The sequence below is a fragment of the Mustela lutreola genome, chromosome 3 (assembly GCF_030435805.1).
Source record: "Mustela lutreola isolate mMusLut2 chromosome 3, mMusLut2.pri, whole genome shotgun sequence".
Classification (NCBI taxonomy): Eukaryota; Metazoa; Chordata; class Mammalia; order Carnivora; family Mustelidae; genus Mustela; species Mustela lutreola.
The window spans coordinates 48,262,098-48,288,273 of NC_081292.1; the positions used below are offsets into that span (position 1 = coordinate 48,262,098).

General features: G+C 33.4%; 1 protein-coding gene across 1 annotated transcript in view; it reads right to left on the reverse strand.

Annotated features, from left to right (window-relative positions):
• CNBD1 (cyclic nucleotide binding domain containing 1) overlaps positions 1 to 26,176 on the reverse strand; it is a 437,858-nt gene that overhangs the window by 98,638 nt on the left and 313,044 nt on the right. The window contains exons 7-8 of the mRNA XM_059168841.1: positions 15,857 to 15,994; positions 14,502 to 14,634 (exon numbers count right to left, since the gene is read on the reverse strand). Coding sequence (XP_059024824.1) covers positions 14,502 to 14,634; positions 15,857 to 15,994 — 271 coding nt within the window. The remainder of the gene's footprint in view (positions 1 to 14,501; positions 14,635 to 15,856; positions 15,995 to 26,176) is intronic.

A 26,176-nucleotide genomic window follows, 5' to 3' on the forward strand; every position in this document is an offset into this window, starting at 1 on the left:
CAAATTTTTTCTTATGGTTGACTTCAAGTTTCATAGTGTTGTGGTCAGAAAAGATGCATGGTATGACCTCAGTCTTTTTGTACTTGTTGAAGCCTAATTTATGACCTAGCCTGTGATCTAATCGAGAGAAAGTCCCATGTGCACGTGAAAAGAATGTGTACTCCGCTGCTTTAGGATGAAATGCTCAGAATATATCTGTTAAGTCCATCTTGCCCTGTGTTATTCAAACCCATTATTTCCTTGTTAATTTTTGCTTTGGTTATCTTTGCATTGATGTAAGTGGAGGTTAAAGTCCCGTACTATTATTGTATTATCATCAGTGAGTTCCTTTATGTTATTATTAATTGTTGTATATATTTCAGTGCTTCCAAGTTGGGGGCATTAATATTTACAATTGTTGGATCTTCTTGTTGGGTAGACCCCTTAATTATGATATAATGCCTTTCTTCATCTCTTGTTATAGATTTCGGCTTAAAATCTATTTTGTTTGATATAAGTATTGCTACTTTGGCTTTCTTTTGATGTCCATTAGCATGATAAATATTTCTCCATCCCCTCTCTTTCAATCTTCAGGTATCTCTGGGTCTAAAAATGAGTATCTTCTAGGCAGCATATCAATGGGTCTTGTCTTTTTGTCGATTCTGACACCCTATGTCTTCTGATTGGAGCATTTGGTCCATTTACATTCAGAATAATTATTGATAGATACTTATTGCCATTTTATTATTTGTATTGTAATTTTTCCTGGAGATTTTATCTGCTCCTTTTTAGTCTTTGTTGCTTTTTGCCTTTCCTTCCTACTCAAAGAATTTCCTTTAATATCTCTTGCAGGCCTGGTTTTGTGGTGAACTCCTTTAGTATTTGTTTGTCTGGGAAACTCTTTATCTCTCCTTATATTCTGAATGATAGCCTTGCTGGATAGAGTACTCTTGGCTGCAGATTTTCCCCTTCGCCCATTGAATACATCATGCCACTCTCTTCTAGCTTGCTAAGTTCTGTGGAGAGATCTGCTGCTAACCTATGGGTCTTCCCTTGTAAGTTAGGGACTTCGTTTGTCATTTTGCTTTTAATATTTTTTAATTTATCACTGTATTTTGCAAATTTACCTACAGTATGTCTTGGTGTTGGCATGTTTTGTTGATTTTGATAGGAGTTTTCTGTGCCTCCTGTATATGGATATCTGTTTCCTTCCCCAGATTAGGAAGGTTTTCAGCTATTATTTCCTCAAATAAAACTTCTGCTCCCTTTTCTCTCTTCTTCTCTAGAACTCAGATGATATGAATGTTATTATGTCTGATGAAGTCACTGAGTACCCTAAGTCTACTCTTGTGATCCATCATTCTTCTTTCTCTCTTTTGTTCAACTTCATTATTTTCCATAATTCTTTCTTCTATACCACTTATTCATTCCTCTCTTTCTTCTATTCTGTGGTCATTACATCTAGTTGGTTTTAAATCACAGTTATTGCATTTTTCATTTTGGCCTGATTGTTTTTTAGCTCTTTAATGTCTGCAGTAAAGTTTTCCCTGATGTCTTCCATGCTCTTCTCAAGCACAGCTAGTGTCCTTATCACTATCGCTTTAAATTCTGGATCAGGCATCTTTGTTATATCTGTTTCAATTAGATCTCTGGCCATTATCTTTTCTTGTTCTTTATTTTGGGATGAATTCATCTTGTATTTTGCTTAGGTCTCTCTCTGTCTTCTGTGTGGTAGAAAAACCTGTTATATTTCCTGCTCCTGAGTGTAACAGTTTTATGAAGAAGAGATTATATAGTGCCTAGGGCCTAGTGCTTCAGGAAGTATCTATGGTGTGTGCTCTCTGCACTCTGCTGCTGTGTTCTGGATGCTTTATCCCTCAGGTCAGTCATCTGCAGTTTCTCCTTGCCTTCAGTGGGCAGTGTTTGGACCTTGGCCAGAATGTGGCAAGTTTTAATTAGGTGTGCTCTATTTGTTAAAAGAGAACTGATGCTATTTCCACAGAACTGAACTTTTGCAGAACGCTATGGTCAGCAGATGTGGTACATATGGGGGAATTCTGTTGGTCTCTGGGGACAAGGGACCCACAGCACTAGTCCTTAGGGACACCAGCTGAAGAAAAGCAGTCCCAATGGAGTGCAAGGGGTCAGAACTTAGTCTAAGCAGGTTAGGCAACAGTGTTGGTTCTGTGGTGTTTAACAAAGTTGGTTTATGTTGAGGTGTGGGAAGGGAAATGGCACCAGCCGGTATCTTTGTTCCTGAAGAAGGAAGTCTGTGCTTGCTGCTCTCAGAGAAGCACTTTCAGAAGAACAAATAATTTCCCCTGTGCATCACAGGCATTTTTCAGATCATTGCTTTCGTACTGTCTGTCTCTGGGTTGCTTGCTTGCTTACCTGGAGTGGTGCAGCACACTTCTATCCCAGCCAAACCTACTGACTTTTAAAACTCAGGGACCTGATGTGGCAGGGACCTGTGCTGGTCTTCTGGGAAAGGATCTCACCATGCTGGGATTGATGCAAGTTTGACCTAGAAAGGCAGTCATGCTAGAGCGGGGCATGGGATTTGGAGCACAGCAGGCTAAACAGGTTAGCTGCCCTCAGCACGTATCTCTGTGCTTATGTTGAATGGTAGGAAGAGAAATGGTGCTGGCTAGTTCTTTTGACCCTGAAGAGACAATCTCACTTCTCACTGATATGCTCTAAGAAGAAAAGTCTCTTCCTGTGCACCTTAGGCAATCCTTTGATCATGCAGCATGCCCCAGGGTTGCCTTGCCTTCCTTCTCTCCAGGAATAAGGAAGCACCCTGAGGTCTCTATCCCAGCCAAGCCTGAGACCTATAACCTCCAGTCTTTGCACTTCCCTGATTGCAAAAACTCATAAAAATTAGCCCCTCTTGTTTTCCCAGTCAATGGCATTGTGGAAGTGTTCTTGTGAATATCTCTGTGCACCTTATTCTTTCACTTTTCTCTGGGACCAGGGTTCCTTCCCTTCCACAGCACCTGCAATCTGTTTCTCCTTCAAACCATACCTTCACACTCCCTACTTTCCTCAGTGTGGCCTCTTCTCTCTCTCTAGTTGTGCAATTTGTTCTATCAGTCCTCAGGTAAATTCCTTGGATATTCAGAATAATTTAATAATTATCTAGCCATGTTCAAGGGACAAAGCAAGCCTAGAGTCCTTCTACTATGCCACTACCTTAGCTCCTTCCCTCTAATTACTGTTTCAGCAGACAGTCATTCCAGCTTCTTTATTTCATCTTGTTAGACATACTCCATATTTTACCATACACAAAGGGAACGCTTTGGTCTAATGCATGATCTTTTCCTGGACAAACCTTTAGTAGAACTTTTGTTTGATTTCATACTCTAATGAACTGGGCCTTAGAATTTGGAAACAAGTAAACTGACGTCTTTTATATTTTCACTTCTCTCCCTCTGTAAAATCTGTATATATCAAACATTAATTACCTAACTACTTGCATTATTCTGATGTCTATCTTTGTTCATATTATCTCTTCAGGTGTGAAAGAACCTTCCAAAAAGCATGATTTCTTCAAAAATGATGAAAACTGTCAAACTCAAGGTCACAAGGACTTACTTATATCAATGTCTTTCTGCAGGTGGAAGACCGGATGGATGAATCACAGGATCCATCATAGATAGCTTCTTTATTTAGCAGGTTGCTCTGGGTTTTTATAAGCCAAATTACAATTATACTTATTTAGTTAGTTAAGTATAAAAATAAATAATTATTATGAAATATCCTCAATATACCAGAAAGTTAAAAACCATCCCTACTATCAAGTAACAAAGATTATTGTTAATGATTCAGTTATAAATAATAGTTTTAGTGTGGTTCAATAATTAGCATTTAAAGTTCTACTCTGAAATTTTTAGAAATTACTTTGATTAGGTGAATGGTATTTATAATTAACATTTACATAGATTTAAATGTCCATATATTTGGTGTGCTTAGAAACAAATTATTTCATGTATTTGCTTTTTAAAGTGTGAGAAAATGGAATTGTGCCATTTTATTTTTTTGATGGAGGAAAATGCAACTTTACTTCTAAATGTCAAAATTCAATTGCCTTAATAAGGAAGGTTATAATTTTTATAACAACAAAATAAAAGAGTCAATGGTCATATGTGGGAAGTAGAAAGAAGTGGAGGAAAGTGCTCTATAAAGAGCTTAGGTATTGCCTGGTTTGCTCAAGAAAAGTTCTATTTACTCATGAAGCAGTTGAATAGATGAATGCTCTATTATTAGAAGATATTTAATTGTACCCTCTCTATTTCCAAAGGGCTTGAATTAATTAAATAAATGTTTAATTTATTTTCATTTAATTTCCATCTAGCAGCTGAATCATTATTTAGATGAGCAATTTTTTTACTTTACATAATTATTTAAGATATTGTTCACCTTTCTTATACTGTTGTTATAATTAAAGGGCTAAATTTGAAGTTAAAAAATGAAACTACATACTTTCTACAAAACATGTTTAGCTGTATTCTATGGATATTAATATATCTTTGTCAAATTGCAAAATCAATTGAGAACAAAATCAATGGTTTTATAGTGTTGTAGTTTCCAGCAGTTACCATAACAAATTGTCACAAACTAGGTGGCTTAAAATGTGAAGTTAATTTATTGGTAGTTACAGAGGCCAGATCTCTGAAATCAAGGTGTCAGCAGAGTTCTGCTCCCTCCAAAGAATCACTAGGTAGGGAAACTATTTCTTCCCTTTCTTAGCTGGCATGCCTTAAGGTTTCTGGCCTGCTGGCTCCCACTGCAATCTATTCATATCATCTTCTCTTCTGCTTGTGTCTCAATGAAATCCTTCTTGGACCCTTCTTATGAAGATACACAAATGGCAGATAGAGCTTACCTGATTAATCAATGATAAGATCTTCCTCTCAAGAGGCTTAAGGCTTCCATATATTTTGCCATATAAAGAAATATTCACAGGATCTAAAATTAGGAAGTGAATATATCTTTGGGAAGCCATTTTTTCTGCCTATCACAATAATAAAAAGCATAATCTAACTACAATATTTAAATTTGTATTTATCAAACTGATCAAATGTTTACAATTCTTTCAAAAATTTATTTATTTATTTATTTTAGAAAGGGAAATTAAGAGAGAGAGTGCATGGTGGGGAGAGGGAAAGGGGGAGAAAATCTTAGCCGACATTCCTCTGAGTGCAGAACTCGATGAGGAGATCAACATTACAACCCTGAGATTATGACCTGAGCTGAAATCAAGATTAGATGCTTAACAGATTGAGCCATTCAGACACTTGCAGTTTTTCAAACATGAGTGTTGTCTAACAAATAAGAACTTCCCCAAACTTATATTTTCAAGCAACAAATATGTTTAGGTCTTAATAGTAATGCATTTTATTTCTATTGGCAAAATTTTCAGAATTTTGCATCCAGACCCTAATAAACTTGACTTGTTTTAGTGATCTCATGTACCAGCATCCAAATCCACATGTTTTATATTATTATTTATATTAATTATGAAGTGAAACAAAATTTCATAATGAAAACTAACAGATATATTATATTTAATGATCTTTCTATCCACAATATTTCTGAAGTAAATTATTCAATTGCATATGATAGTAACAGTAGCTATTTTTATAGAATGTTAAAATTACTAAATTTTACCTAGTAGTTGCACATTTCCATTACTAATCACTTCTAGCAAAAAGATGTACTATCAAATCATGAGGAAAGAGCTTAAAAAAAAAAAGAAGCAGAAGTTTCATGGGAGAAAATTAGTTTCTTGAGTTCCAAAAGAAACTGTAATATAGAAAGATCTAGGTATAAATATTGGATATAATTAAATGATCTTGACAAATAAATTTAGAAAATAAAGTAATAAAAACACATAATCTGAACTTGTATATAAAGATAATATCATCATAAATCCTTTAATGGAAATAAAAATTAAAGATGAAACTGAAAATTCAAGTGGTAAGGACCTTAAGTAGTCTTGGGAACATTTGCTGATGGCAAAAACTGAAGGGTTTGAGTTTTAAGGACCAAAATGAAAGGGAAGGAAAAATGTGTTCTCTTACAAGTTAGGGAATAAGAACAAACATACTACATAATAAAAACATAAATTATAAATATCTGTCAATGAAAGCATGAGTTACAAATATCCACCCACAGCCACACAAGTTATTGAGAAAGTTACGTTTAGCTTGAGTTCTGGGATAGGATGAAAAGAAACTCTCTCATGAATATTTATAAATAATGGCTTATACTGACAAAAGACTTGAGAGAGGGGATGGGGTGGTCCGCATTTAAATATCTCTGGGAAATACTAGGAAAGTTTTGTTCCATCTTTGAGGTAGTAGGTGAGAGCACAGGTTTATTTAAATTTGTACTTGAGGATCCTGCCTGCTGTTTGTAATAGTTTAGGCTGACATACACTTATTTGCATATATCTATGCAGCAACAAAGTACTCTGATTGAAATTAAAAATGAAACAAAGCATCCCATGCAAGTGCATAACACCAAAGATACTAAGGAATAGAGAAAATGTATTTGTAAAGGTCCATTCCATACAATACACTGAATAATTAAAATGCCTCTCACATTAATTTCTTGCCATTATTAGTATCACTCTTGCCTTTTATCTCTTTGCCTCTGCACTACCAAAATGGACTCTTAATTTTTTTTCCTGGTTTTCTACTGCCTCTCTCCTTTCAACCATCATTCATATTGCTCTGCCTGATTCATTCCTCTAAAACTTTTACTAGGTATCTTTTATTATTAAAAAATCTTTAATGATATCATGTTAGCCATAAAATAAAGTACAAGTACATGAATATGGCACTTAAAAAGCCTCAGACTATCTATAGTTTTGACTGAGCTCATAATGATTACAATTGAGCACCTAATCTCAGTTGGGCTATTTGATTCACTCTTGTGAATCATATGCAAGTCATATACTGGCTCATGTTATTTTTCCTTTCTCTCCTGGAATTATCATTCCTACCCTCTGTCCAACTATATCCAAAAAAAATTCTTTCTTCCACTTAATATTTATTGTATCTGTTGAAAAATAGTAATTTAACAATTATCATGATAAATAATATATATGTCCATGAGTTACCGAAAATTATTTTAATGTAAGATATTTGTGACCCATCTCATTAATTTAAAATCAGTCATTATTTTTATAATTATTAAATCTCCTGAAATAAATCCAAACTACCCTACATAGTATTGAATGCATTGTAGCTACTCAAATATTTGATTTTATGTAATTTTAGAATGCATTTCTTTTAATATTCACAAAAGTAACTGATACAATGTTTTGTACATAATAGACATTCAATAAAAATATTAATGATTAAAGCCAAATGAAGAAATTCTTTAAAAGCACTCACAAAAGAGATCAACTTTGGTAGAATGGATAACTAAAGTACTATTTTTGGTTTCTAAGTATATAACACAGACTCTAAGTTTATTTATTTATTTATTTATTTTTAAAGATTTTATTTATTTATTTGACAAAGAGAGATCACAGTAGACAGAGAGGCAGGCAGAGAGAGAGAGAGAGAGAGGGAAGCAGGCTCCCTGCTGAGCAGAGAGCCCAATGCGGGACTGGATCCCTGGACCCTGAGATCATGACCTGAGCTGAAGGCAGTGGCTTAATCCACTAAGCCACCCAGGTGCCCCTATTTATTTATTTATTTATTTATTTATTATTTTTTTTATACTGTAAGTTTAAATAGAAAAAGGGTTTTTAGAAGGTATTAGCAAGTTCTAGGAGGATCATGAAACTAGGTTTCAATGCTACAATTTAAGAAAAAAGCCAATGGAAAGGTCCACCCACAATATAGAGCTCTTCTAAAAGAAGCCTCTCTCCTGCACATCGCTCATAATGCTAGGGGGAAAATCAGAACCACCATCCTCATCACCATGCCTGTAAAGAGTCGCTCCCTGACTTCTTCCAAATGCTGTGTTTGTTGGAAAGAATTCAGGCCATAACCAGAATTATGTCTTTTCAAAAAAGATTCTAAGAGATGTAGTCTTTAGCTTTTCTAGCCTCTACAATGGATGAAGGCAGCTTAAAGATGTTTGAGAGGGGTATCGAGCAAATATAATCTGCAATATCTATCATACTAAGAAAATATTTCTTACGGAGATATTTATGAAAATAGTGTATACAATGACAAATATAAAAAGTATAAAGGAGATTATACTTGAACTATATTTATCACTGAACTATATAATCATTTCATGCCTTATGTTTTAGAAATTTGGCTGCATACATAGTTCACAAATTTGAAAATAATGACTAAAAATAAAAACGATTAATTGACAGATTCTACACATTTTTGGTCCTGGTGATTTCTTGAGAACATTCTTTCAACTGCCTTTAACTCGTGTTGTCCTTAATATCATGCTAATGCTTGTTTTATTTGATATCATCTCAAGTTAAAGTTAGCTTTTATTATCCTTAGTTTAAAACACTGTGACCCACCCCCAGCATTCTTCATTTTTGACTGATTGAAATCATATAATTCTCTTAAATTTCTACTCAAAGACAGTAAAACAACAAATTTTGTTTTGAGATTTAACAACAAAAGTGTGTTCAAATATACAAAGGTTTATTTAGTGAATACCTTCTCCCTTATACAGAGAAAATATATTCTCAAAAAAAGTGGAAACAGCATGTATAGAGATCTTGAGGGGAAGGAGCCACTAGAGGTCATAAAAATCCAGAATTTTCAAGGATAATTGAAACATGAACAGAAAAAAGGATGATTCAATATAAAACTTGGAGACACAGGCAAGGCCCAGATGCAACTGGCCTTTAAAAAACTATATTAAGGATTTTGTATTTTGATCTAATAACAATGGGAAGAAAGAAAATTATTAAGGAGAAGAATGATAAAATAAGTTTTGATGAATGATAAGATAAATTTTGATGAATGATATGATAAATGATGAATGATGAGATAAAATTTTATTTTAGTACCAGTCAGTATACTAAAGTGTATAGGATATAGTGTAGCTGAGAGAAAGGAAGGTGGGGAAGACAGGAGAGAAAAAGTTAAAGTGGAGGCAGGATTCTGGAACTTAGGTAAGATGAAATAAGTGGAAGACACATTATAGTAAAAATGATACAAGTCAAAGACAAGGAGAAAATCTCAAAGCAATAAGAGAAAAATGACTCATCAATTACAGTGAACCACAATAAGATGAAGACCTCACTTCTCAACAAAAACAATTTGAAACCAGAAGACAGTGGAATAATGTATTCAAAGTGTGTCAAAAAACAACAACAACAACAACAACAACACTACCAACAAAAGTAGTGTTGAGAGAAAAGTTTCTCTCAAAAAAGAGAAACAAAAGAAAAATTTCAAAAAAGAGAAACATTCCCAGTTAAATAAAACCTGAGATTATCTGTTGCTATCACAAATACTAAGGGAATTTCTTCAGACCTAAGGCAAGGAACACCAAACAGTAATTCAATTCTGCTAGAAAATTAAAGAGTACTGCTAAAGGTAAATATGTAATTGTAGAGATCAGTGATAAGTGGATGTTTCTTCTCCTTTCTTCTTTTAAATGACTTAGAGAGTGATTTTAAGTACATAATCCTGGTTTGGGGTCTTTTATATACGTGTGTATATATATTTGCCAATAACAGCACAAGATGGTAAACTGGAGTAAACTAATACTGGACTAAGGAAAGGGTGTCAGGTGATACTTTAAATCCACAGAAATAAGTGAAGATAGCTAGAAATGGTAAATAAGTCATTTAACATTATAAACATATACTTTTCTCCCTTCTCACAGTCCCTTTAAAAGATGTAAAATCATATACAATAATAACAATTTATCGTTCAGTTTCAACATATATAGATGTAATATGTATAGTGATAATAGCATATGAAGAATGAAAACAGAGTTATATATGATAATATTTCTATATCTAACTGGAATTAAGTTAGTCAAAATCTGAAGTAGATTCTGGTAAGTTGTGATGTATATAGTTAGCTCTGGAACAAACATAAAGGAAATAATAAATACAGTGAAAAATCAGTTTTTCTGATCCAGCTTCCAAGGAACTCGGGAGTCACTACTTCATTCTGATAATAAATAAAGAGCTAAAAACAAACAAACAAAGCAAAATAAACAAAAAACCTGAAAAATAAAGAATTTTTAACTTCTAAGAGGAGTGAGGTCAAAGGAAAAACTGCTGCCCCACAAACTGGAGCAACTATAAGTAAATACAAAGAATCACAACTTGCCAGAACAGAAACCTCCTCAGGAACTGGTGCTGGTTTAAAAAAATCAAAACTGTACTTGACAAATTGCTGAAGGTTCACTGTGGCCAAATCTGAGTTTAAAATTCCAAGGAGACACAGGATTCAGGAAATCCCACACTTTTGTGAGTTTTACCATCTGGGTCTCTGTTAGGTTCCTACAGTATGTATTAGAGGAAAATTCCTTAAGCTTCTGGAATGAAATAGGCAAGGCACTCTGTTTTTAACAAGACCTGCCCTTGGGGAAAACTAGTTAATCAGAGCTTAACCTAATGGGATTTTATCAGAACCTAACTGAACTAGAGAAGGGATGTACCTAACATCAGTCCCCTCTGGCCATTCTGTTCTATCTAATGTGGGGGTAGGGGTGAGTGGAGAGGACTAAGAAGTATAAGTGAAACTCCCATTCCAGAGACAAGAAGCCCACTAAAAGACTAAGTCCTAATCACAAGAAGATAAAACACTTCTTCCCCTACACCTTATAACCATATTACTAAAGTCTATTCATAGCAGTTCTATTTACAAAGTACCTCATGTCCACCGATCAAGAAAAATGTCGAGAGAATGAGAAGACAAAGCAAAGATTGTGAGAAAATATTTGCAAAACACATATCTGAGAAAAAAAAAAAAAACTCTTATTCAAAATATACAAAGAACTCTTAAGAATAACAAAATATCTGGGCCCCAAGGGGCGCCTGGGAGGCTCAGTGGGTTAAAAAATGGGCCCTGATCCTAATAGACACCTCAACAAAAAACATGTATAGATTAGAAATAAACCTGTGAATAGATGCTTCACTCAAATGTTTTCAAGGAAGGGCAAAGTAAAACAACAGTGAAATACCACTATAAATCTACTTGAGTGGCCAAAATCCAGAACACTGACAACACTAAATGCTGACATGGATGTGGAGTAATAGGAACTCTCACTGACAATGGAAATGAAAAATAGTACAACCACTTTAGAAGACAACTTGTAGTTTCTTACAAAACTAAACTTATTCTTAACTATCCAGGAAAGGTTTTTTTTTTTTACTATTATTATATTAGCCTATTTTATCTTTCAGAACTAAACTGGTTACTACTTTTTTAAAGTATCTCTAGTTATTGTTTGCTGATTAATGAGATAAGCTGGTTGTCTTTTTCCAGCAAGTCATACGTTGAAAAAAATAACACCTGGTAAGACTTTAATTAGGGTGATAGGAGCTGGACATGTAGCATTGTACACATCTATTATAGTCAGGATCCTTTGGCAAGTGAAGCAAAAGTAAGAAGACTTAGGAAGTTAACAAAGGAAATAGAGCCAGAAATAAGCCTTACTTATTTCATGGATTGCCAAGGATTAATCCTAAATTCTATCAAGCTTTTGAGTAATTAACTAAATCTCTCTGAAACTTCATCTAATACACATTCCTAAAAGAAGATCAAAACACACATAATTATGCTTTGGAAATCATACTGGTGCTAATTTTAAATCAAGATAATAAAAGTATAATTTGAACTAGAGTTTTTACACTTTCTGATAAAAATTCAAAATAAATCTTGAGTAAAGTCGAAAAGTATTACATCTAATGCTTCTCTTTGATATATCATGTTTGTCACTGCCATATAAGAAAATTTGATTAGGTTGACAGAACTTATTCTTCACCTACATATGTTTATTTATAAGAACCACAGTATTTCAGAGCTGAAAGAGGCTTTAAAGATCATTTATTATAATTGTCATTCTACTCTAAGGAGGACAAATGATTTTTAAAACTGTATAAATGTAAGCACTACATATTTTTATTTGGGAATCAGTGGGAAAATGATGCTATTTTTGACTTATTCAATATAATCACAGACTGTCCAATACAATAGATGGATTCCACCATTATTTTTAAAGACATTTGTAAAAAGAACTTGAACCCAGCATTAGCCTAAGACACTGCTTTAATTCTAATGCTAAATTTAAATATTTTACGTTGATATTTTAGAGTGAGGCACATATTAGTCATCATTAGTAATCAAAGACATTAAAAGCTCATAATTATTCCCCTTTTTAAAATTCCATGTTCTTTTGTCTCACGTACATAATTGAAAATACATTTGTTATAGTTTCTTTCCTCCTTCTTATTTTTCAATTATATTTTATTTATTTGAGAGAGAGAAGGAGAGAGAGACAGCATATGCAGAGGGAGGATCAGAGGGAGAGGAACCACCAGACTCTAGGCTGAGCATGGAGCCCATTGTGGGGCTCAATCTCAAAAGAGATTGAGATCTCATCTCATAAGAGATCTCTCATGAGATTATAACCTCAGCTGAAATCAAGAGTCTGATGCTTAACTGACTGAGCCATACAGGTGTCCCTTTTTCCTCCTTTTTAATCACCTAAAAATATTAATGTTCTTACAGATAGGTAAGACTGAGACATTGTTTTTTATACAAAATAGCCCTGGAAATGAGGCATGGACCAAAATGTGACATTTCTGATACAAAAGGAGGAGCCAATGATAAATCAAAACACCCATATTAAAAAAAAGTTTCTATACAATAAATATGCTGACTTTAGAAATGTCCAATTCCTAATTTTTCCCAAGTTAGGGAATTACTTTCTTAAATATACTGTTGGCCAAAAGTGGCATTAATAACACATTAGAAAAACATGTCTCATAAACAAAAATACATCTAAAATTCAATTTTTGCAAGCAAGGAAAAAATATGTATTTGGCTAACTATGGGTTAAACACTATATTTTCAAAAAGTGATAAATAAAATATAAAAATAAGCACAGGGAAGAAATTTGGAACAAATTCTGTAAATGACTATAATCTCAACAAATGTAACAAGTTTATTAGAGAATCTTGGTTTTTGAAGCATAACCTTGCCTCTAGTGATATTTACTTTTCTTCTAATAAAATAACCTTCTGTATTGGTTCTTGCTACACCTCACCTTTCTATTACACAGTGACTCCCTCAAAGGATATCTTAGCCAGATTTTTCTTAACTCCATCATATTTTTTTATTAACAATCACATTATGGAATTTGCAACTCAGACTCATTCTTTTTAGCATTTTAATTTTAAATTTAATTCAGAAATGTTCTCCTCCTGGCAACATATCCCTTACTACATTTATGGCTCTATAGCCTTGAAATGGAAGTATTTCTCTTGAACATTATATCTTCTATTATAATCCACTGTCCAACTAAGAGAAAAGCCAGGTAAGGCTGCAAACCTCTTCCTGTTATTTGTGACTGTCTCTTGTAGGGCAGTAGGGATTCTTACTAGAAGGAGATCTAAAGCTGCTCTGACCCACCTACCATAATTCCTCTTGTGGCAGTGTCTTAGTCAGTTTGGGCTGCCATAACAAATATCAAAGCCTGGATGGCCCAAACAAAAAGCATTTTTTTCTCACAGTTTAGGATGCTGGGAAGTCGAAGATCAAGGTACCAACAGATTCAGTGTCCAGTAAGATCCCTCTTTCTTAATTGCAGAAAGGTGCCTTCTTGTATCCTTATATGGCTGAGAGAGACAGATCATCTCTCATGTCTCTTCTTATCTAAAGACACTAATCCCATTCATGAGGGCTTTCCTTTAGTGACTTAATCACCTCTCAAAGGTCCCACCTCTAAATAGCATCATATTGGGGATTAGGGCTTCAATAAATGAATTTTGTGGGACACAAACATTCAGTCCATATCAGCTGACATCTCTCATTTAATGGGCTTTCATAGATAGAAACAATTATACAGAATGACTTAATGCCATCTACGCTTTTTCTGTACATGTAAGCAGGAAATCCACACATCGCTGCCATGCCAAATACTGGAAATGTTGGCAGTTTCACTGTTGCTATTCCTTCTCTCAGCCTCACCTTTTGTCTATATTTTTCACTGATAATGTGTAGTGCAAGTACAGAGAAGCAAATTTGCTCCTTAAGTAGGTTCAATCAGGAGAACAGGAAAAATGAATAGAACTGCTCACTGCATTTCTACTTTTGTCCTTACATTGACTGGATAGGGCAAGAAGGGCATGGCCATGAGGAAATACAGAGGGATATGAAAGTAAGGCAAGTTCTGAGGTCACTCTTCAAGCCAATACATAATGATTTTTTAATAAAAAATAGGCAATAATCTAAATGTCCAATTAAAAGACTACATTAAGAAGTTAGAGAAACACTCATATGAAAATTACTAATTCCAATAATATGTTAGGTAAAGAAAATGATCCAAAATTGCATTAAACTCACCATGACCTGGAGGAAATTTTTTCCATTTAATGAGTGCAACTAGCTCATGTATGGATAAAGTGGGCCACTCTTCATAATATGGACATTTACGAATTAATTTCACCTTTTCTTTATTTTCGAGTTTTATTTTCTCCTGAAAAAGGTTATTAAAAAATAAGGGAAAATGTACAGTAGATAGATAAATGGCAGTAACCGAAAAATAAAAGTTATATGAGTGCAAATTGTATAACAAAATTACATTTGAAGTTTGTAGGTGCATCATTCTTTGATCACATAACTATACTGAAATTTTAATCTTCAGATTTGCTACTAAAATTGTATTTTCCCCCTTTCATAATATTTTTAGACTTCCATAAGTGTTTTAGCATTTTTAAGAAATCCTGTCATAGTCAAGACTAAACTCAAAAGTTGTACTTGATAATATTGAATCCTTGACACTTATATTTTGAAAATAAAACATACAAAATGATTCTTTTTAAGCTAGCCACTCTGAAACCAGGGATTTGGAAGGAAGTTGAATTCTGAGAAAGTCATCTGTACCACTGACACTGAGACAACTGTATCAAAAGAAACCCTAACTATTAGAGACCTAAATCTAAAAGATGGATGTCTCTTCATCTCCCTCCAACCTGAGCACACAACCGTAGCTGATACCAGTGCTCTGTTGCCCCTGTACCAGACTTAGATCCTATCAGAAAAGCTCATAGACAATGGGGGCCTTTCAGTGCAGTCATTTATAAAAAACTTTCTCTGTCACCAATAAAGGAGAAATCAAAAAGAGGGAAAGTTTTGGAGTTGATTAAAGGAGACTAAATTGGTAAACTTGAAGTCAATAAGTTATCTTAATGTAGCAGAATTTGGGGGCCAGAATTAAATTGTGATCACCTATTCATCCAACACTGGATTTTTAATATCTATTACAACAATGAAATAGCATGTTAGCCATTCCCAAGTATTTCTTTTTCCTCAGGTGGACTGACAGATTTAGAGATCTCTCTGTATGTTTGTCTGGTATCCCTAACTCTTGACAAGCTGTTGACACCCAAAACATATGTTTGTTGAATAAGTACCTGAATAAATGAATGGATAAATGAATGGATTTGAAATTCATGAAAAACCCAAAGTGCTAAAAATATACATAAAATATACCCATAGAGACCTTTCTTTCCACTTCAACTACCCATCATCATCATAAGCTTAAATATTGTTCATCAAACAAGCCATATTTTTGTCTCCAAGTTAAGTATATTAAAACATTAAAAAGATATGGACATCTGTCTAAAGGCAAAACTTAGCTTGAGTTTACACACATATTGTGTGTGTGTGTGTGTGTGTGTGTGTGTGTGTGTTCGTACCGATTTAAATCTTGCATAATTCTTTGCAGAGATTTTAAGAATTTCACAATCTTCTTCTGTGATCACTGAGTACTCCTTTGTTTGTGATTCAGTCTGAGCCTCAACTTCTAGGGTTCCAAAGGTACTCCATTGTCGAAGCTGTAAAAAATACAGAAGTAGCTTAAACTTCATTATCAATCATCAACATAAAAATACCAGTGATGATGAAATAAACAATCTAGAAGAGTCTGGAAAAGAGATGATGGCAGATCAAACTCCAAGTCTGTGAAAGAAGGGGATCTAAACAGTCTTGCATGGATGTCATACTTCTACCCAATGTTACCTTCCTAAGGCAAGAAAAAAGTTTCCATTTTTTTAACTAGAATGAAAGAAATAACTTATAAGAATAGATCTTCTAGGGGCACCTGGGTGGCTCAGTGGGCTAAGCCTCTGCCTTCTGCTCAGGTCAGAGTCTCAGGGTCCTGGGATCGAGCCCCACAGCAGGGAGCCTGCTTCCCCTGCTCTCTCTGCCTCCTCTCTGCCTACTAGTGATCTCTCTCTGTGTCAGATAAATAAATAAAATCTTAAAAAAAAAAGAATAGATCTTCTGTTTTATCCACTGATTCATTTTAAATACCTAGAATAATGCTTGGAACATAGTAAACATTCAATAAATATTTGTTGAAAGAGTGAAGAAAAAAATACACTTACATACTTGGTCTTCTATTTATTTTATTATCCTCATATGTTAGCAATAATAATGAAATGAATATATTGTTATGCAGTATTTAAATTATAAGTATATATATTTATACACACTCATATTCACACATAGTGTCTTCTAATTTAATATGTAAAAGATAAATATTTAGCATCCTCAAAATTTTGCACTAGGATATGTATTGTAAATTATTACTATATAATGAGAATATATACAACTACATAGAAGACCTGCATTCATGTTTACCTGGGGAAAAATATATAGCATAGATAACCTCTATCTATGAAATTGAGAAGCTTTTTAGGAAAAACATCAGGTCTATACGCTTAAGATAATATAAGAGGACATCCACTCTTCCATTTCAAATTCATAGAAAGGCTGAATTGTTTTCTTTTGAGTTGAATGGATAGCTGAGCTTGAATCTGCAAGTTCAGAATTAAAGAGGAATTTTAAACAGACACGGATGAAGCTGAAGTGGTTCATCGTGATATCAAACTAGGATAAAGGCCTAAAAAGTGGAGCTCTGGGATTTGTCATACATGTAGGAGTAGGAAATGAGACCCAGGACCACACAAAGCAAGGAACTGGAATTGAGCCCTCTTACCTAAAGCCTAAGACCTTGTGTAACTGTCCCTAAGAATGAAGTACTGCTTAAAATATAACCTATGAGAAAATACACTAGTTATGAAGCATGCTTAGATATAGCCTTAAGAAAAACATGTACTGGCAATAGGCCTCTGGAGGAGAAGATGATATACATCCTTGAAGCCGAGCAGCTGGGGATGCCTGGCTCACTCAGGGCCGGCCCAATGCCACCTGCTTCATTTTTCCATTATCTCCCCTTCCCTGGAGAGCACCAGAAGTTAGTCATACAATCCTTTTGTTTGGGCTTGCTCACTCTAGGTCATGTACTACATGACCAGACATACTTTGCCTATCTTCTTACGTATCTACAAGACTCATGGTCAATGTATTATCTCCGGTTTCTTTGTTGATTGTTACCCACTTTCTAATAAACATGAGACTGAGGAGTTGTTTGGGGTGACAGTCTTTTCTACTGACCCCTGCTCCCCTTCCCCTGCAGCTGCAGCTGACTTGTTTCTGCTTTATTCTCCCATGCACCATCAGGAGGCAGCACCTTGGAGGATCACCTCTTTGTGAAATGGAGGCAACAAAGTCTAGTTTGTTGCCTCCACTAGTCTAGCTAGGGAACTGGGTACAGTTGTCACAAAATCAGGATCCTAGGTCTGTAACTTTTGTAGGTGAAGAGTATACATTTATACATGGTACAGGACTCAAAGCTTAAAAATTACTCTACAATCTGGTACACATCTAGTACCTAGGATCCAGGAAAGTGCAAATTTAAAACCCTATGGATGAATTGAGAATAAAAGGAACTCACATAAGAAGCAATCCCTACTAATAAAAAAAATCACAATAAAAACTTAAAAGCTTCACAAGTGACAAAACTCCTATGAGGGTAACTCAACAGAGAACTTGAAAAAAAAATCTAAAAGAATCTATTTACAATTAACTTATTAGATCTTACTGCATTTGCATTTTATAAAAGAACAAAATTAAAACTTTTATAAGTAAAAAATTATAGGAAGTTATTAAAAAACTCAATGAACACATTAATTAAAATGTAAGAGATAATTCACAAAATGGATAAAACATGAGAAAAGCATTCAGAGTAAAACATAAAATATAGAAGAAGTTTGAAATAAGAATTTAAAAGATATGGAAGACAGATGGAGAGCATTCAGTATACATGTACTAGGATTTCTAGAAGGAACTAAAAATAATGGGAGATGAGTAAATATCAGGTCAGTGACAACAGCACCAAATTTTCCAGAATAGGGAAAAGATGAGTCTTAGAAATAAAGGAATATACAAAACTTAGATATATATTTGTATTTTGTATTCCTGCTCAGGTTTTGTTTGGTGTACTATATCTTCCTCCTCCAGGTACCCCTTCATCATCTTGATAGTGATCAGTATATTCAAGTAGATATTTTCTACATATAGTTTTCCAAATTTTCTAATTGTTTTTAGGATAAGACTTAGTTTGTATTACCTATTAAACTGTTATGAAAGCATAAGTCCTTTATGACTTTAATACTCTTAAGGGTTTCTTATTTGATGTGTTAACAATATCATCAAATTCCCTAATATTATTAGGAAAGTATTACATTTCCAATATTATTTACATATGATCTATATGTAAACATTGTTGTACAACTTAATTACTATATTACTGAATTATTTAAATTATTAATATTTATATTTCCATTCTGTCCTATAACTATGTCATCTTCAAAGTGATCAGAAAAAATAAGTTTCAAGCTAGAATTCTATATTTACTTAAAATAGGAATATGGAATGAAGAAAACAAGCATCAAGCTAATTTTTGACATCATGTGAAACAAATTTAAAAAGAAGAATTTTAGCTAGAACAATACTGAATCCAAAGAGGAGTACAAAACAGTAGATAAAAAAAATTGGTGAATGTAAATAAAATTTATCAGCATATAATATTTTTAAAATAACTAATTTTTATAGCTAATTTTTTAAACTATTTTTAAAATAACAAACTAATATGTGGTACTTTAAAATAACATATATTTAAAATAGTTTTACAACAATAACTCCAAAGAGAAGAGCAAGAAGAGCAAGAAGACAAAAAAAAAATGTTTTGAGAGTGAATCTTTATACTTTGGAACTAGGAAAGAAAAAAGATTATATAGCTTTTCTTAGTTAAAATTGAAAACTTAATAATACAGAAATCGGACCTTTATGGATGCAAAAAATAAACATAATGACACAAAAATAAAGTGATGAAATTTACCATGTCCCTAAAATATCTAAAACCTATAAGCTGACTTATTATGAGCAACAAAAACAAATAATTAGATAAAATGCCAAATTATTTTAAAAAAAGAATTTATAAAGAGAACAATTAAATAAACCACACACAAAAGAAAAAAATACAGGTCTATTAGATCAAGTTTGTTAATTGTGCTGTTCAGAATTTCCATATATCCACTGACACTTTTTTTTTGTGGGGGGTCTGGTCCCTTATCAGTTACTCAGTGATACTTATTAAAATTACCCTTTATAGTCATGGACTTGTTTACTTATTTTCTTTCCTCACTTCTTCCCTTCATTTCTTTATCTTTCTTTTCCTTTCCTTTCCTTTCCTCTCCTCTCCTCTACTTCTTTCTTTCTTTCTTTCTTCTTTTACTCTCTTTCTTTCCCTCCTTCCTTCCCTCTCTCTCTCTTTCTCTTTTTTTTCCATCAATGTTTATACATTTGAGGTAACAATTCTTAGTGTATATAAATTTCACACTAATTATGAAATATCTCTTTTTACCTTTAATAATATTCTTGTAGTAAAGTCTACTTTGCCTGCTATTAGTAGAGCTTCACTAGTTTTCTTTGGTTTAGTGTATTCTGGTTTACCATTTTTCCATTATTTTATTTTGCAACTTCCAGTATATTTGTAATAAGGTGTGTCAGCATACAGGAGTTTTTTTAAATCTATCCTGAAAATCTTTGTTTATTATTTAAAATAGTTAGTCTTCTATATTTAATGTAATTACAGACATATTTGGTTTAAATTTGCCTTCCTAATATTTGCTATGTGTCTTTTTTATTTTTCATGTGTCATTTAATTCTTTTTATTCAGTGCTGAACACGAAGTATAAAAACTTGTTATTGCTGTAGATATCATCTTCCTCTGAGATGCTTTTCCTACTGACAGTTAAGTAGTGAGTGTAGAAGCAGATTAACATGATCCAGTCATTAGGTATTGAGGTATTTGAGGCTGGTTTTAGTTCTGGGTTTCTACTGATAGACTAACATGTATCAGAACTTCTTACCTTACTAGACATAGAACTTTTTTTTAAGATTTTATTTATTTATCTGTCAGAGAGAGAGAGATCACAAGTAGACAGAGAGGCAGGCAGAAAAAGAGGGGGAAGCAGACTCCCCATTGAGCAGAAAGCCCGATTTGGGGTTCAATCGCAGGACCCCGAGATCATGATCCTAGCTGAAGGCAGAGGCTTAAGCCACTGAGCCAGCCAGGTGCCCCTAGACATAGAACTACCTGTTAAGCACTATGAGACTGATGACAGTTCTTGTTAGATTTTTAGCTGCATATTTTTACTTGTGTTCTCTGATGGTTAATTTTATGTGTCAACTTAACTGGGTCATGGAATATCTGGATAAATTGGTCAAATATTATTCTGGGTGTTTCTGGTCAAGTTGAACTTTTAAATTTGTACACAGAATAAAGTAGATTGATTTCTATTCTGCGGCAGGCCTCATCCAATCAGCTGAAGGCCTGATTAGAAAAAGAGACTGATCTGCAACCAACTAAGAAAGAATTTAGGAAGTTCTCTATCCAGTGGCCTTCAAGCTGATCTCACTAAATATCAGTGATTCCTGGTTTTACAGCATCTTCCAGACTTCAGACTCAAACTGGATATTGGTTTGGCAGATTTTGGATTTGCCAGTCTCCATAATTGTCTGAGCCAATTCCTTACTATCTATCTATCTACTTATCTATAATCTATCTATACTTCTGTCCATCCATCCATCCTACTGGCTCTGATACCCCTAGTTCTATAAAGCTTAGGAATTAGCAAATACATGAAAGAAAAGAAAGGCATATCAAGCTACCTTTCCTCTGCTTTTCTTTTCCCAGTATCATGGTCCCTCAAATCCTGATTGTCTAGGTAGATTGAACTCCAAATTTTGTCACTCTTGTACTGCAAGACTCCTGAAAGTCCTGAACTACTGTTTTTTTCTTACTCATCCCTATGATGCTTAAAAATTGGCAGATGCCCCAAAGGAAAGCAACAGGAAATGTCTGGCTCAAAATATTGTATTTCCTTTTCTTCTTGAATCATGGCTTTCAAATCCCCTGGTTCCCTTGCTTGCTCTCAAATACCTTCAGACAGTTGTTTGGTTGGTTGCTGTTATCCCACCTTTTTAGTGTTCTCAGCAGGGATATTGGGTTGATGCAAGCTACTCATCATGGTCAAAAGCATGAGCTTTGGCAAACTAAAGTGACTGTTTCTTTAAAACAAGATCTACTTCTCTTTGTATTGTTTAGATTTGGTTAGCTTGCTCTTATCATCCCTGTATAAAATGAGTGACAAAAATTACTCAGAATAATCAATGGGACAATAATATCTAAACCCTTTTCATAGAAAATAAAGGAAGGATAGAGACTCTGACAAGATTGTCCAGGAATTTTTATATAAATTAGTATTTGTAATTAGAAAAATATTCTGAAGAGCCTTATCCTGGTTTTGAATTTCTTTTCCTAAAAAACAATGGAGAGAAATTAGATGGCAGCTTCTTAACACAAGGAAGGAACTAGTAGGCATACAAAGGGGGGAAATGCTTCGTATTTCAAAATACTTCATATTTCATCTTTTTCTCTTTCTCTGTAGATGGATAGATCATATCCATGATTAATTAATGAATGAATATTAATGTATCAATAGCAGAATTTCTAATGTTTGAATTATTCATGCACATCAGATACTCATAAGAATAATGTAAGTACAAAGCACTCTTTGCTACTTGGCAGGTTATGTATGTTGTATGTACCTGTGTGTCCTGTTGAGTTTTCTCTGTCAACTGTATTTTTTTAAGTCTTTTAAAAATCATAAATTTTCTAGTCCATATAAAAGATATATCTACAAGTGCAGGAAAGGAGTAGATCAACAGTGAAAAATAGTACCCGATGAACTCATTGGAAACATGTTCCTGTATAAGTGTCACAGTACCTACAATATAAAAACTCCTAACAGCCCAGACTACATCCTATTAGCACAGCTTAGCCGATAATCATGAACTGAACATCAGTTATATCCCAAATATTTCTTTGTGCATTAATTTTTTTTATGTTTGGGAGGGAACAACTCATACAGTATCTTCTGCACTGGACTGCTGATTTTGCCAAAGAGATACAATTTTTTCTATGTCCTCAGAGGTCCTAAATGACTACACTTAATTCTGAAGGAGTCACCAGCATGATTCAGCATTTTCATTTATCTAATTTGAAAATACTGAATGTATAATTTAATCAGAAGTATAGTTCAAAAATTAAACCAAATAATTAAAAGATAGCATTTGGACAAATAAAATATATTTAATAATTTTCTAAACATAGTTGGTGCTAAATAAGTATTGCTGACTAGTTATAGATGAGAAAAAACATTTTTTTTTTTTAAAGATTTTATTTATTTATTTGACAGGCAGAGATCACAAGTAGGCAGAGAAGCAGGTAGAGAGAGAGAGGAGGAAGCAGGCTCCCTGCTGAGCAGAGATCCTGATGTGGGGCTCGATCCCAGGACCCTGAGATCATGACCTGAGCTGAAGACAGAGGCTTAACCCACTGAGCCACCCAGGTGCCCCAGAGAAAAAACATTTTTATAGCATTATTATTTGAGATATTTTTACTTTCTTATAACAAGGGAGAAATTAATCATTCTGATATGTAGGAATATACCATTCAACCACTAGAAATAATCATTCTAGCATGTCATTTAGTGATATTGCTCTTTCACTGCAATATTATATTGCAGAAAATATAAGTGGCATAGTCACAATTATTTTAAAGTAGCACTAAGAACTAAAAATACTTCTATATTATGATATGAAATACAATGTCAGTTAAAGTAAAAGCTAATATTACTTTGAATAATCATAAATTTTTTAAAATTAGTATGTAAATCTTAGTAAAAAATTAATGGAGCATATGTTGAAATGCATACATTATAGGTATTCATACATAAGTGCTCATCACATGTTCACTAGCTATAACACTTATGAAATCTAATGTTCCTTAATGGATCAACATCATTCATGTGTTATATGGTTTCTCATTTTTAAATTAATTGCTCTGATGTGATTTGAATTTTATATGAAAAATGATATATTTTGGTAGCTTTGTATAGCAGACTTTCTAATAAAGCAGAAACACTGCTTTCTGACTTTATATTCAAAATAGAACATTTTATCCACATACTGCTAAATTCAATGGCTCATATATCCATTTATTCTGAGTTTAATATGATCTTATAAAGAAGATTCAGTTGAATAAGCTTAAATATAAAGTGAAATAACTGTGTCAGCCTAATCCCAATGTGAAAATGATTTAATATTTACATTTTTGCTTATAGCTAAAATAAGTACTTTGAACTGCACTTTGGGATTTTCCATGTTCACCATTAAAAAACTATAATTTTCTTAACTATACTCTCTACTTTTATAATTATAGAGCCTACTTCTTAAACTTTTCAATGAATAATAAGCATAAAAAAGTAACAATAAAATGAACTTCTATGTGCTCACTACCTGACTAAAAAAAATCAAATTTTCCTAGTTAGGCAGAGGTAGCCATTATGTTAATTATTAGGATATTAATTTATAACTATATCTTGGTAAAACTGTATGTATCTACAATATAGTATAGTTTTACCTTTTTCTTCACTTATTACTTATTGTTTTACCCTTTTCTATGAGTATATTTTACCTATTTCTTGCCTATTTCTAAAACCTATAGTTTTACCTATTACTATAGTAGTACAGTTTTACCTATAGTATAGTTTTACTTATTTCTTCTTTACCTATTATTTTAAGTAACGTTAGAATAAACATTATTATATTTTTGCTGAATATTAAGTTTCTGAAATAAAACCATGTTGATGTAGTTCATTCATTTTTCATTGTTGCATGATTATGCTCAGATTATTTATTAATTATTTTGCTGATGAACATTTGTGTCATCAGTATTTGTCTATAAAATAATAATATAAGCATTATTATATGTGTGTTCTTATACAATATGTAGCTATTTTTCTAAGATACATGCCTAAGGATGCAGTTTCTGTGCTACAGGATGTGTTATCACTTTAACATCTAATATCCAAACTGTTTTCTGAAATGCATGTTCTAACTTACATCATACATACATACATACATCATAAATGCATGCAATGTCTTTCTGCACAGCTTCTCCAAAATTATGCATTTTCTGATTTTTAATATTTTTCAATTTGGTAGTAAGTAATAGTATTGATTTTTTTTAAGATTTTTATTTTTATTTATTTATTTGACAGAGAGAAATCACAAGTAGACGGAGAGGCAGGCAGAGAGAGAGAGAGGGAAGCAGGCTCCCCGCCGAGCAGAGAGTCCAATGTGGGACTTGATCCCAGGACCCTGAGATCATGACTTGAGCCAAAGGCAGCGGCTTAACCCACTGAGCCACCCAGGTGCCCATGGTAGTAAGTAATAGTATTGATTATACATTTTTGTTATTTATTTGCATTTATTTTAAAGTCAAAAATATTTACTGTATATTTACTGGGTTCCTAAAGTGGTAGAACTTCATTGAATTTGTCAAGTCCTTTAATTCATAATTTCTCTTCTGCATTAGATTGATGTATATGTTTTGTATTTTTCATTATTATTGTCTTTTGGATTTTTAGGTGATTATATAGTCCAAATGTTGGTTCTTTCCTATTTATGTGTGTTGAAAAAAATCTTCATTGAAAGTGTGCCTTTTCTTTACTTAGGGATCATGGGATGAATAAAACCTAACTGGTATTTTTTTTTTTATGCTTAAAGTTTTTATTTAGATTCTGGTTAGTTAACATATAGCATCGTATTAGTTTGGGGAGTAAAATTTAGTGATTCTTCACTTGCATATAACCACTTAGTGGTCATCAGAAGTGCCTTCTTTAATACCCATTACCCATTTAGCCATCTTCCCACCCACCTCCCTTCTAGCAACCCTGCTTGCTCTTCATAGTTAAGAGTCTCTTATGGTTTGCTTCCATCTCTTTCTTTCCCCTAAGTTCATCTGTTTCATTTCTTAAATACCATGTATGAAATATATGGTATTTGTCTCTCTGACTGACTTATTTTGTTTAGCATAATATGCTCTAGCTCTATTTGCATTATTGCAAAGGGCAAGCTTTCATTCTTTTTGATGGCTGAGTAATATTCTTATATACACCACACCTTCTTTTTCCATTCATCAGTCAATGGACATTTGGGTTCTTTCCATATTTTGTCTGTGGTTGATAATGCTGCTATAAACATTGGGAGCATGTGCACCTTCAAATCAATATTTCTGTATTATTCTCCGGAGTGGCTGCACCAGTTTCCATTCCCACCAATATAAAAGTGTTCCCTTTTCTCCACAACCTTGCCAACATATATTGTTTGGTGCTGTGAATTTTAGCCATTCTGAGAGGTATGATGTGTTATCTCATTGTAGTTTTGATTTGATGAGGATGTTGAGCTTCTTTTCATGTGCCTGTTAGTGATCTAGATACCTTCTTTGGAAAAATGTCTATTCATGTCTTCAGCCCATTTATTAACTGATGATTTAAGAATTTTGAGGGATATCAAGTTTGTTAAGTTCTTTATAGATTTTGGAGACTAACCTTTTATCAGATATGTCATTTGCAATTATCTTCTTCCATTCTGTAGGTTGCCTTTTAGTTTTGTTGATTGTTTCCTTTACCATGTAGAAACTTTTTATCTTGATGAAGTCCCAATGGTTTATTTTTGCTTTTGTTTCCTCTGCCTCTGTA